Genomic DNA, 13,644 nt, shown 5'->3' on the forward strand with positions numbered 1-13,644 from the left:
TCTAGTCCTCAGGAGCCAAGGCTCTGGGCAGGTATTTGTGATCCATCTGTCCTCTCTGTCCTCTCTTAAATCTGCCTCCCATCCATGTCAGCTCTGGGGTCACCCTGCCCTCTAATGGCAATAGCCATTGGCAGAAAATAAAGTCTCCCAGGGAGAGAGGGTTTGGGGAAAAAAAGCAGTGACTCCCCATGGGCTTGCAATTTTCACTTTATTCTAGTTACTGTTGGTCTCTTCAGGGATTTGTTTGTTTTTATATTTTTTAAGAGGCAAAACCCTAGCAAATTTTTTTGTTTTTGTTTGTTTGTTTGTCTTTTGTTTTCCCAGATACTCTTACCTCTCTAAACTTCACATGGCATTAGGTGGGTAAACGTTTGCATGGCTGGCATACAGCGTAGTGCTATAAACAAGCACAACTTGACACTGTGCCACAGAAGCATCACAGATTTAAAGAAATACAACAGCATTCAAAACAGAGATAAGGGCCACAGCAGGGAGCAGAGTTTGAAAGTGCCATGGAGGGTCAGATAGGGAGGCAAAGAAAAGAAAGGAGAAAAAGAGAAAAAAAAAGCCCAGCCAATAGAACTCAAGAACATCTTCATGACAGACTGTACATCAATAGAGGAAATTCCCCAAGGCACTGCAGAGAAGTAGTGCAGAGTTAATACAGGCAGAAGATTTCTGAAAAAGGGAGTGGGGTGGGGTGAAAAAATGAGAGCTTCCAAAGCTTCACTGCGTGTGAAAATAGATGGGCTTGACTTTCCCGGAGAGGATCTTCGGCACTTGCACAGAGATGATCTCTGCCATCATTTCTGGAAAGTCCACGCTCACCATGTGGGACTTGATTAGCAGGTCAAAAGTGAATTGATGCAGCTCTCGTGCAATCTGCAGGGGGACAATAAGAGAGGGAGAAAACAGAGTTGACAAGGAGTTGGCTTCTTGTCAGGGTCTATCCCCATATTCTTTGATTTCCTCCTCTTTCCTTCCATGTCCTTGGGCCTCCCTGTTTTTGTGTGTGTGTGTGCACGCACGCCCGTGCGCGTGTGAGCACGTGCGTGTGTGCACACGTGCATACACACACATGTGCACTAAATTGTCTCCAGGGAGTCATTGAAGGCTCCCAAGAGATCTCTTACACCATTGCAAGCTCTCTGACTCAAGACTGGGTGTTCCTTTTCCCCAGCACAGACACACACACACACACACACACACTCACTCTCTCATACACACACACAAACGCACATGACTCGAGGAAGAGGGGGAAAACATCCAGATCTGTTTTGTCTGCCTAGAGAACTTATCTACTCTAAGCCCCTTCTCTGAGTCCCAACTGCTCTGTTCTCAACTCCTCCACCTCTTTCACAACATCCAGCTGGGACACTGTGACCTGTGTTCCGTTCTTCTTCATTGAATTTTCTTCCTGGACCACACTCAAAGCCAGAGGGGAATGGAAGCACCTCCCAACAGGTGGTGCCAGACCTTAGAAGAGCATATTATCACTTGGCTCTATCAGGCTGCTCTCGCTGACAAAGCACCCTCCATCGTTTGCTTACAGGCTGCACGGAGTCCAGGAGCTTGGTGAGCTGGTAGAAGCGCCTTGAGCAGGATGTGGGATTTTTTCTCTTGCATGCGATGATACGATCAAGTTCCTTGATGTAGTTCATTCGAAGTTCATCAAAGAATTTTTGATTTTTCAGCCCATCCACTGGAACTGATTTGGGATGAAGACAGAATGGGGAGGGGAAGCATGCCCATGAAGGAGCATTAGATAAAGCACCAAGTTTTCTGACCACAAACTTGACCCCCACCCCCACAGGGAGAGAACCATCTACTTGCTTTCCTGTCACTTGAGGCCTATATGCCTGGGACCTTCAGGAAGTCTGCCAGGAAGGTCTTAGGGAAAAGGCTAGCTGGACCCATTGTGTAGGGTATCAAGTAAATAAAATTTACTGAGCTTTTCCATTCTCTAAACTTCTCATTTACACATTTCTTAGGACCTATGGTTTTATGCTGTTCACAGTCTGGCTCTGAATTAGAAAATTAAAACACGTGGGCTTGAATATCAAATGTTGTCTCCTTTCTCCCTCATAGAGGCTAAGCACTCTGCTTAGAAGAGACATTAAAGAAATATTCCTTGGCTGCCAAATAAGCCCTGTCTGAGTTGCTTACACAGACCTTCTCTTTTTGGCAGAAGAGGAAATTCCTTCCAGGAGGCAATCCCTTCTGCCCTACAAGACATATAAGGTGGCCCTTGCCTGTTTCTATGGTAGAAGCTATGGAAAAATTCAGAGACCTGCTAAAACCAGACAAAAAGGCCTTGTACCAGAGAGAGATTGGGGGTAGGTGGGGATCTAATGGAGGTTGAATTCTAGCAAAGAAAATGGTCTCTAGCCATGAAATTCATCCTTGTTAGGAAAAAGGATGCTAAGGGAGAGTGGAGGTGGGAGGGTGAAAGAAGAAGGGAAATGTTCAGTAGCTGGCTTCTTCCCAATAATACTTTAATGAAAAAAGCAGCTCCCCTCTGATCCCCTATGCCCCTAGGGGCATTCCCTGCCCTTCCAGGCACTTACTAATGCTAAAGAGCAGCAGTGCCTTCATGCACAGAAATTCCTGGGGGGTGATTTGGAGCCATCCAAATTCTTGAGAGAGGTGCCTCATTCGGACACACTGGCTGTACATCCGGGACTTGTGCATGCGGTACCTGGGAAGGAAACACAGAGAAAAAAGAGGAGTAAGGAAAGGCTTACAATAAACCCAAAGAGAATGTCTTTGGTTGCCCTCCCCTTTCCAAGTTCTCCAAGAAGAGCTTGCTGTTTCTCTTGCTGGTGCCTCAGTGACAGGAACAAAGTTGTTCTTTTTTTCCAAAATCGTGATATCCTGATAACTACTCATCTTCCCTGGCCAGGATATGGGTTAGCACATGGAATTTCCAGGTCCCCGTTCCCCTCCTGTTTCCTGACACAGGGACAGGAAAGCCTAACCAAATGAATACAATGGGTCTGGCACATGGTCTCACTGACTACAGTCCTGATATCTCAGCTGCAGCCAGAGTCAGAACCTGCCTCCCAGACATTCAAACTTGGAGGATTTCTAGGAGACAGGCCTTAGAAATCAACTCTTAACATAAGGACATCAGGATTCTCAAGTGACCACACTTCCCATATTAGAAATTTAATCATTTCTTTAAAAACTCCCAGAAAAGGAGATTCCCCATTGTCCCTTTAAATGAGTTCCAATGCTTATCAAATCAGCCAGAAAATATTTCTGAATGTCAAATCTAAATGTCCCCTGCTGAAGCGGAGCCTACTCCCTCATATACTGGCTGTTCCTTACCACAGTATGGTAGTTATAAACACGTGTGAGCTGCTTTTATTATAGTGACTTGTGAACACATCATCACTTTATCACCTATAAATTATATAGGGAAGTGGCCAAGGCTTGGACAGATTCTCAGGGGGAGCAACCTCTCTGTTCCATGACTGGCCATGACAAGCCCATAAGAGAAGATACAGCATCCTCCTACTAGCGAACCTTCCTGGTTTTCAGCACTTCAGAAATTGTGTGTGTGTGTGTGTGTGTGTGTGTGTGTGTGTGTGTGTGTGTGTGTGTGAGAGAGAGAGAGAGAGAGAGAGAGAGAAAGAGAGAGAGAGAGAGAGAGAGAGAGAGAGAGAGAGAGAGAGAGAGAGAGAGAGAGAGGAAAAGAGGAGAGAAAGAGAGAGAAATTTATTTTATATCTTGTAGAGAAAGGAAAGGGAATTTGACACTCCTTAAGTGGTGAGGACAAAGACCTCCCACATTGGGTCTGAAGCCTGTGGTTTGACATTTTGGTCTCCAAACCACTAGCCTCGTTCACAGGTTGAGCAGGCCTGGTACTGGCTGGGTGGAAGCTCAGCACCCTATCTCAGAGAGATCTTGGCTGGCCTGGAGAAAGACGGAAAGGAAGGGACAGATAGTGTAGAAATATTCAATGCAGGCTGGAACCCAACTGGAAAAAGGAAGCATTTAGATAGTATCACAAGTCAACTGACCAAAACAATGCTGCTCCAAGCTCTTTCACCCTAAGGAATTTTAAAATAAGATTTGCTGAGCCTTAGGGCATGGCCTTGCTCTGGTCTGTCTGTGCTTCCAAGCCTCTGTTGATGACAAGACTGCAATATTTTTACCACTGAAATTGTAATCCTAACATGAAGGATTGCTGTAATACTGCTGCAGACCCCAGGAACAGAGAAGGTGGAGAAAGGAGGGGAGAAAGGCAAGGGAAGGAATTCAAAGGGGAAAGGAATAAGACCAGAGGAGAAAAGCAAATAGAATAGGGAACAGTTAGAGGAAAGAAAGGGATAGAGTGCAGAAGGTAGAAAGCAAGGAGCAGGAATGGAATTCAGGAAGTGAGCAGAAGTAGGTGGGATTAAACGAGAGTGGAGAAGTGGGGAGACCAACATTGGAAAAAATGATGGAGCACAGTGCCTGCCACATAGTAATTGCTCAAAAAATGATATGTTGGAAAGTGCCATTATGATCCTATTCACTATTCTACAGATGAGGAGAATAAGCCTCAGAGATGTTCAGTAATTTACCCAAGGTCACACAGCTAGGGTTCAGGTCCATTACTCTCACAAACTGTGTTCTCCACAAAGAGGGGAGGAGAAAAGAAGAAAGCAGGGTTGATGACAGGGTTTTGTGTCAGAGAGATCATCAAATGGGTTGGCCCAGAATCCCTGTCTTTTTCTTTGGGCCTCCGTTTCCCCATTGGTACCTTGAGGAGGCTAGCAGCAACTGGTGGCTTTCAGCTGGAGAGGTCCTGCCCCCTTAGTGGGTACTAGAAATGTGTGGGGCAGTTTGGGCTGTCACAGTGACTAGGATCCTATTTGATATTTAGTGGGCAGGTACCAGGGCAGTTAAACACATTCCAATATGCAGGAATGTGCTAAACGATGAAAAACTATTCCTCAGAAAATGTCAACAGCATCCCTGTTGAGAAACATTGGTTTAGATGATTTTAGGGACTTTAAGAGCTCTAACATGGTGGATTCCTATAAGAGGAAGGGGGTCTGCTGTTTCAGGAGCCCTGGGGCTTGATATAGGACCCTGACTCTGTGGGGAATCCTGTGGTACCTTTTGATGAGGTACATGGAAGTGGACCAGATAGCTGATGTAGGGTGCCACATATTTACACAGAGGTAGAAAAGGAAATGAAGATTTAGAAAATAACCAATTATCACCTTGCAAAGGTTCAAAGGTCTTCAGGCTCTGGATGGGGAGGGTAGTGCAGGTGCCCAGTAGCTGATTTAATCACTGGAGGGCAGCAAGAAGGTGGGTTGAGAGATGAAGAGGAAGAGGGCTTTTTAAGGCCTGCTCCAGAAGATGGCATCATAGGTAACTCTGTGGAGATCTGGAAACCACAAAGCAGGTTGTGCCAAAAGCTCAATGGTTATTCTTAGCTTCTGGCTACGAGGGCTGGCTGAGTTGGAAGAGGGCAGCTGGGGACGCTTATTTTCCCCAATATGGCACTGCTGTACTGGAAGGAAGCACTGGCCTGTAGATTTTATTTTAAGGCTCTTCTGGGTTAGAGGGCTAGAGGGGAGGGAAGGTCAATTCCTTCCTGATCAAAGGGATTTTCTGTGGTGAGACTAGCTCAAAGTTCTTGGGAGGATTTTTCTGGCCAGCTCCATTCACAATGCCACAAGGGACCTCAAATAGCAGACACAGAACAGATTATCACTGTTAGGAAAAGAGTATCGGAAAGGTACTTCTTTGTTATTTCTTGCCCATTATTGGATAGACATTTCACATCCATTAGCTCCTGTTTTAGTTGTCATAACAAAACCATTTAAGAAAGTTTTATTTTATTAACAGATTAGGAAACTGTGGATCAGGGAAGGTAAGGGTCTTACCCAAAGACAATGATGTAGGAAATAACAGAAAAGAGGTTTCAGTTGAGAAAAGTACAATTTTTAAACCTGAGCTCTTGGCCAAATTCATGAAGGTAAATAGAGCTGGTGGCAGGGCAAGCATTTATTAAAACTGTTTTTAAGAGAAGGGAAGTGGCTGGGCCAAGGTCACATGTCCAGAAAATGGTGGAGCTGCACTTTCTCATCACTTACCATCAGGAGGCAGTATAAGAGCTAAGAGTTACACAGCCATACTTTGAATTCTGTTGCCAACATGCACTAGCTGTTTGACGTTGTTGGGTAAGTCACTTTATTTTGTTGAGCCTAATTTTCCCGATTCATTAAACTTTTTTTAAAGGGGAAATCAAGTTCTCATGAGTGCTCAATGAGAAAGGATTAGGAAAATATCTAGTATGGTCCTGGCACAAAGGAGTTTCTCAACAAATGGTGACTGGCAGTAGCTTTTTTTTTTTTTTTTTTTTTTTTTTTTTTGCGGTATGCGGGCCTCTCACTGTTGTGGCCTCTCCCGTTGCGGAGCACAGGCTCCGGACGCACAGGCCTAGCGGCCATGGCTCACGGGCTTAGTTGCTCCGCGGCATGTGGGATCTTCCCGGACCAGGGCACGAACCCGTGTCTCCTGCATCGGCAGGCAGATTCTCAACCACTGCACCACCAGGGAAGCCCTGGCAGTAGCTTTTGATGGTAGCATAAGGGACCAAAGGAACTTCAGCCCTCACAACTAGAGTCTCTCTGTTCACTCCCTATGTTGCTCAGAGTGAAGAAAAGGGACACTGACATGAGGGTCTGAGGTAAAAGCAGGTCAGAAGCACTGCCAAATTACCAGTATTGAGTCTTGATTGGGAAAAGTGACAGCCTTCCCCTGTTCCCTCCTACCAGTTGGCCTTTCAGCCAGGCAAAGCCACCTCAGATTGAGCAGGCTGGCTGGGCTTCTACTGCCTCACCTAAAGGTCAAATGAACCAACTCTCACCATTAATTCCATTACCATCATCACCACCAACGAGGTCTGTGTCTATGTGAGTTCTGTACCCATAAGCACTTACTCATTGAAAACGAGGTCAGGGGCAAAGTAGAGCATCCTGGAGTTGACATTGGTGAAGGACCGCCAGCCCATGGCAAACACCATAAGCCCCATCCAGGAGTACTGAATGACTGCCATCTGGTCGTCCACGTGCAAGTTGCGGAAGCCTGGAGATAGGGCAGAGGCAGCGGTCAGACTGAGCACTGATGGGCTGAGTGAAGTCTGGGACTCTGCTGGGCTGAGAATTTCTGGCACTCGGGCTGCCCTTGAGGAGCCTCAGGGGCCATCAATGCTGGGGAGCAGGAGGAGAACAAACTATATGTGGGGATAACACTCCTTGCACTCCCCACTTCATTGAGCTGCTCAAAAGAAACAGAGGCAAAAAGTGCACTGTCCATTGGAAGAGAATAATAATCTAACACTTACTGACTGCTTACAATGAATTAACTCTTTTCTAAGCATGTTACTTTTATATTAATTCATTTAATCCTCACAAGAGTCCAATAAAGTGTATACTATTATTGTTCCCATTCTGTGAATCAATAAAAGTGAGTCACAGAAGGGTTGAAGAACTTGTCCAAGATCATAAGGCTAGTAATTGGCAGATCAAGTTCCAAAGCCAGTCTGATTCCAAAGCCTTGACCTTCAGAAAGGCTCACTGCCTTTCCAAAGATGCAGTGTAATAATCATTTCTCTCACATGAACAGCACTTTTCACTTTACAAAGCTCTTTTCTAGCTGTAATCTTGTTTGTACCTTCTAACAACTCTGGGAAAGGTATACTATTACATATCAGCATATGGTGGAGTGCTTTTGACAGCCATGCCTTCTCCACACCACCTTCAGGTTCCATCTCTTTTCTCTGACCCTTTTCTTGCCTCCCACTTCCTCTCTATAGTTTTCTATTCAACAAATAACTGGCCCTGCTAGTTTCCTACTCTACTGCTATTCCTGCCTACTGCCATTATTATACACAAACAGGCCCTTTATGATCTGCTTTCTTAGACTAATTTCTTACCATTTGCCTTCTCATAATTTAGGTTCTAGCTATTCTGAAAAAAAAAACACCACAATTTGCTGAACACACACACACACACACACACACACACACACACACACACACACACACACACATCATGCCTCTAAATCTCTTGTTATCTCTGCACAGGCAGTTGCCTTTCCCTAGAATGCATTCTTCCCTCCCCAGGCTTTCCATCTGATAAACACCTACTCATCTTTCAAGTCTTCACTGAAAGGCTACCTCCTCTGTGATGCCTCTTCCAAATCATCCAAACAGAAGACCTAGTGATTCTTCTTTTACCATCTTACTGAATCTTAAGTAGCTCCGTCCAATTATAGCACTCATTACACTGTACTGGAATTTATCTATGCACATATCTGTCTCCTCCGTAAGACTTACAACTTCTTGAAGACAGGGACCATTCCCTTCTTATTCATCTTTTCCTCTCTAGTATATAACACAGTTCAGATATTTGAGTAGGCATTTGAGAAATATTAATTAGACTTAGGATCCTCATTTTTTTTTCATTTCATAAAATGAGAATTATAGATGATCTCCAAATTACCTCCCTTAAGCTCAGAGAACAGAGGCTCCCAGATGCTGCCTCCACATAGGTAGAACAGATATGGCTATGCTCTCCTGGAGTTTTCCAAATAGTTGGATACTTAAAGCAACATCTCAGAGCTCATCCCCTACCAGTGCCTCATTTATCTTCTCCCTATAAGATCCAGAATTACCTGAAATTTTGTCTTACTTACCTTATTAGGAATGCTTGCATGAATTTGGATAATGCTTCTAACTTTCCTGATGATGACCTCATTTAACCCTCACAATTACCCTAGAGTGTGGGCAATGTGACACTTATTTTGCGAACAAGGAATCTGAGGGCCAGAGAAGTTAACTGACTTCCCCAAGCTCATACAGTCTGTATGTGGCTGAAATGGGACTAGAACCCAGGTGTTCTAATTCTCTTCTTCAGTGCTTTTCCCATACTACTGCTGAACAACACAGCTCAAGAATTACCAAGGTCATGAGTTTTTTCTTAGCCATAGGCTCAGGTCTGAAGTCTACACTATCTAGAAACATTGTTCTGTTTGGTTGGTTCTTGCCACACACACCCCCTATTTACCCTTTTTTCCTTTAGGTCCCAAGCCTACCAGACATCAGGATGCTACAGTTCCTCACATCACCACCCTTGACTGCAATCTTAGCTCCCAGGTGTGTGCCTCACATCTTCACAGGAGCTAGTCTGCTAACAGACTAGTTGGAGCCTCAGACCCCAGAGTATTTCCTGCCTGAAGCCCTTCTGTAGCACAGAATACCTGGGACTGATTCTTTCCAGTAGGAGACAAAAAGCCAGGGTCAAGCATGGAACATCAAATAATCTCTTTGGGAGGGGGCCCGGGAGCTTGAACCCTGAACCCCTGGGGTGGGAGGCAATGGGAATCAAGGAAAGCCTTGGTTGGTAAGTGTATGAATATGAGGGTGCATGTGGGGATGAGGATTAAACTGTACAAATACCAAGGAAGCTGTCAATACTGATGATTTTTCCCTCCCTGAGATGCCAGAGAACTAACAAAGAGGAGAAAAAGGGAAAGCTTAGTTTGGCTGTAATACTAATTAATGGTCCTTAGTGAGAGCTGCTTAGAGCTCAAGCCTAATTACTGTATATGCATCAACAACATAGCTGCTTCAAAGGCTTGGCATTAGAGAACAGAGTTAGGTATTGTAATCAGATTAGACCTATAGGAAAATTAGCCCGCTAATGCCCAGCCTTTGAAGCAGCCTGCTCAGATAGTACGGCTATTAAGGGACAACTTGAGGAAACAGTAGTTCCAGCCTACAGGTTTCCTTCAACATACATTCATTCACTCAACACCTATTTGGCGCTGCATTAGGCTGTTTTGGAGAAACAGAGAGAAGTCATGGTTTCAGGTTATGAAACACACCAAACAGGTTAGGGAGCAGAGGCTAACCTGAGATTCTGTTTTCTCACTAGAATCCAATCAACATCATTTCTTAGCAATCTACAGTACAAACCTATAGTCTCATGTCTAGTCTGGAAGAACATACCCAAAGAAAGGTCAGTTAGGAAATCTTTGCTGCTTTATTGCACCTGACAGCCAAGGTCTTCAAAGAAGACAATTCATCTTTGGGACCCATGAATGAGCTTCTAGGAAAAACTAGTGGCAGCTTAACATGATTTTAGTGGTTTAGCACTCAAGCTTGATAATAATGACCCACCATTTACAGAGCATCTTCTATGTTTCAGCTATTATACTAGATACTCTTTATACTTAATTTCTGTGTTGATAACAATCTGCAAGGTAGCAATTGTTCTACCATCTCTACAAATGAGGAAACAAGTACTGCAGACATGTGATTTGCTCAGTCACACAACTAGTCTATAGCTAAGATTCCAAGCCAGATACATCTGATTATAAATATACTGTGTACATACAGTCTACTCGCCCTCCCTCAATAGTTCTCATTTACTAATGTGCCAGGTGCTATAGTAGGCAATTTACATATATCATCACTATCACAGAAAACTTCACAACAAAATTGATTTGAGTAGATACTTAGCACAGTGCCTCTCAAAGGAGAGGAACTCAATGTGTTCAATGAGCAAATAATGTAAATTAGTAAGTGATTATTGATAATATGAATAACAGTTCTAATGAATGTGGTACTTGGCTTTCTTTTGAAGCTATTCTTTAAATTACTCAGGGTCAGAGATCATTTCCTTAGACAAGCTAGATGGTGAACTGATATTAACTTGCAGGCTTGTTAATGTAAGGAAAGGGCTTCCCATCCTGGAGGTTAGGCTGAGGAAATCCAGTGGCTCCCAGTTATACAAATTGTGCCATAATAATTTGCACCAGGTTATTGTTAAGACCGTCAAACTAGAACTCAGAGGGTGTGAGCCCAAGCTCTGGCTGCATTTGTTAAGTGACCAAATGGAACAAGTTAATTAACCTCTCTGAAACTTATCATTTGAAATGGTAGTTAAAATACTTATGACTCATAGGACTGCTATGAGGATTAAGTGGAATCATATATAATAAAAGGTTCTATCCTATAAAATGAGACATTAAGGTGTCTGGAAACTGCTTGGAAAGATTAAACTGAATCTCTGTTAGACACATGACATCAAGACACCCAGCTGAATAAGTGATAAGAATTAAAGCAACTTTTTATTTTCTTCTTTTTTTTTTTGTATTTTTTTCTTCCCTGTGTGAACTCTCTGTTTTTGGCACAGTGTATATGCAGCCAGAGTCCTTGGGCCTTCTTCCCAGGGATCTAACTGGCTAGTCAACTTCAGCTTTCCAAGCCAAGAAGGAGTTAGGGACAATCTGGTAGCTGTAACTGGGCCTTGTGAATTGGAAAGACAAAAAGGGGGCTTGACAGTCAACATGCAATGTCTTCCAAGGCAGCAAGTCCACATTATGACCCAACTGGCCTTGGATAAAGCCTTGGTCCCTCACTGTAAAGCCCAAGGCTAGAGAACTCCAGGGGTGCTACACAGACTATGGGTAGAGTTGGATGAGGAGGGGATTTGGAGTTAGGAGGGGACCTGGACTCAAGTTCTGGCCCTGATACCTTCTGAATGTGCAACTGTGGGCAAGCACATCACCTCTCAGAGCTTCAGTGTATTTATCTATAAAACAGGGAAAATAATCCCTACTTTACAGGATTCTTATGAGGATCAAATCAGGTAATACATATGAAACTGCTCTGTTTACCATAAATTCCCATCTGATTGACAGTTATTATTAAATGGCAGGTTAATCTTTGACTCCACAAGGAGAGGTTTTGTTGTTGATGTTTCAAAAGAATCTTTCAATCATGGAAGTTTAGGATTGAGAGAACCCTTAAAGAGTTTATGCTTCTCTTGTTTCCAAATTGTGTTCCCTGAAGCCCTAAGATTCTGCAAGAGTGATCTGACGCTTCTCTAGGGGTAGTGAGGGAGAGTCACTGGCTTTAAATCAACCTGCTCCACTTGGACCTGTGTACCATGTTTTTGAGAAACAAAGAGTTTAGCTGCTAAAGGAACATTCGTGAATCATTGGATAGAGGATCTCTGGGGCTTCTTTAAGCTCCAATATTTTAATAATCAGACCTTTCCAAACAACAGATGGCCAAGAGAGGAAGTGAGTTCCCCACCACTGGAGGTATCCATGCAGAAGTTAGAAAAACACTTCATATTTCTTTCACTATCACCTAATGTTTCCTTCCACTATAATGATGTTAAGATAGTTTATTTTATTTATTATTTATTTTTTTCTTTTTTGGTAGCATGGTGCAGCTTGTGGGATCTTAGTTCCCTGACCAGAGATCGAACCCATGTCCCCAGCAGTGAAAGCAAGGAGTCCTAACCACTGGACTGCCAGGGAATTCCTTAAGGTAGTTTAAAGAGCACCAAGAGTTCCTTGAAGTAAAACTGGAAAACCATCAATTTAGTCCAAACCACTTTTCACACGTTGTACAGATGGAAAAACTGAGACCCAGAAAGGGAAGGGATCCCATGATGAGTTACCAGCAGAGCTAAGACTAGAACCTAGAACCTAACTGTTCTGACTCCCAACCCCATGTTCCTTCTATCATACCATATTATAAGAGTTCCCATGGTATGGGTTCCAAGTAATATTAAAGACAGAATATCAGTTAGGCTCAAGATTATCTTTGGGGTGAACCTGTGTGTGTACATATAGAAGAGCATCTTAAGGCATATAAGCGTATGTCTATGTGATCCATGATTATGGGAACATTTGCTGACTAAATCTGTGGGTTGAACATAGAAACATGGTTGCTGTGTGCTGATGTGAGGCATATGGGATACTCGATAATGCTGCTCTTCTCCTTGATTTCTGAGTTTCCTTATTTTTAATGTAGGGATTTCTACCAATCTCTTCCCTCACAAGGTTATGGTGAGGATTGCATGAGTTAATGGATGGGAAGCAAACAGACATGGTGCTTGGCTCAAAGGAGCCTTCACTAAATATGATCTCCCACATCCCATGCTCCCACTTTCCTTACCAGGCAGGGCCTTGGCCCACTTGACCACGTGTACAAGCTGTCTTTCACCCAGTTCATTGAGGCTAGAGAGTAAGGCTGCAAAGGAGTCAGGCTGGTTGTTGTCATGTCCAGCACACACCACACCTGGCTCAATGGCTTCCAGGACATTCAGAAAGATGGGCTGACACTCATAGCCTTCAATATGTGACACTGTCAGCTTCTGGGCTGGCTCCTCAGTGGCGCTGGTGGTGTTTGAAGCCTCCCCTTCCTCCTGTAGTTTCAGATTCCCAAGTTTCTTCAGCTTCCGGGCTATTGGGAAAGAAGGGAAACTTGGGTTTATTATCAGTGGCCAAAAACACACAGCACAGCTACCCTGTTAGAAAATCTATTTGAGCTAAGAAAACAAGGATGTTCATTCTCCCTAGTCACAGACTCTAAACTCCTTAAGGACAAGTGCTCAGTTTAAACACTGGTTAAATGAATGATTCATCATTCTAAATTCCTACTAAACTCAAACTTTCATATCTTGCTTTCTCTGTGATCCTCTTGCCAGACAGACCTAGTATATCCTTGGATTGGACTCTGCCTAAATGTAGTCTCCAGTATTCATACCTTGGACCTTCAATTAAATCATTTACTAATATATTCATGATTCACTCATTCGTTCATTCAACAGACAT

The 13,644-nt window shown here is 43.6% G+C and overlaps 1 protein-coding gene across 1 annotated transcript in view; it reads right to left on the reverse strand.

The window, feature by feature from the left end:
* Nucleotides 1–319: 319 nt before the first annotated feature.
* The window catches only part of AR (androgen receptor), a 168,985-nt gene continuing 155,660 nt past the window's right edge, over nucleotides 320–13,644 (reverse strand). The window contains exons 4-8 of the mRNA XM_059051481.2: nucleotides 12,986–13,273; nucleotides 6,948–7,092; nucleotides 2,568–2,698; nucleotides 1,551–1,708; nucleotides 320–882 (exon numbers count right to left, since the gene is read on the reverse strand). Coding sequence (XP_058907464.1) covers nucleotides 727–882; nucleotides 1,551–1,708; nucleotides 2,568–2,698; nucleotides 6,948–7,092; nucleotides 12,986–13,273 — 878 coding nt within the window. The 3' untranslated portion in view covers nucleotides 320–726. The remainder of the gene's footprint in view (nucleotides 883–1,550; nucleotides 1,709–2,567; nucleotides 2,699–6,947; nucleotides 7,093–12,985; nucleotides 13,274–13,644) is intronic.

This window comes from Kogia breviceps, chromosome X (assembly GCF_026419965.1).
Source record: "Kogia breviceps isolate mKogBre1 chromosome X, mKogBre1 haplotype 1, whole genome shotgun sequence".
Taxonomy (NCBI): domain Eukaryota; kingdom Metazoa; phylum Chordata; class Mammalia; order Artiodactyla; family Physeteridae; genus Kogia; species Kogia breviceps.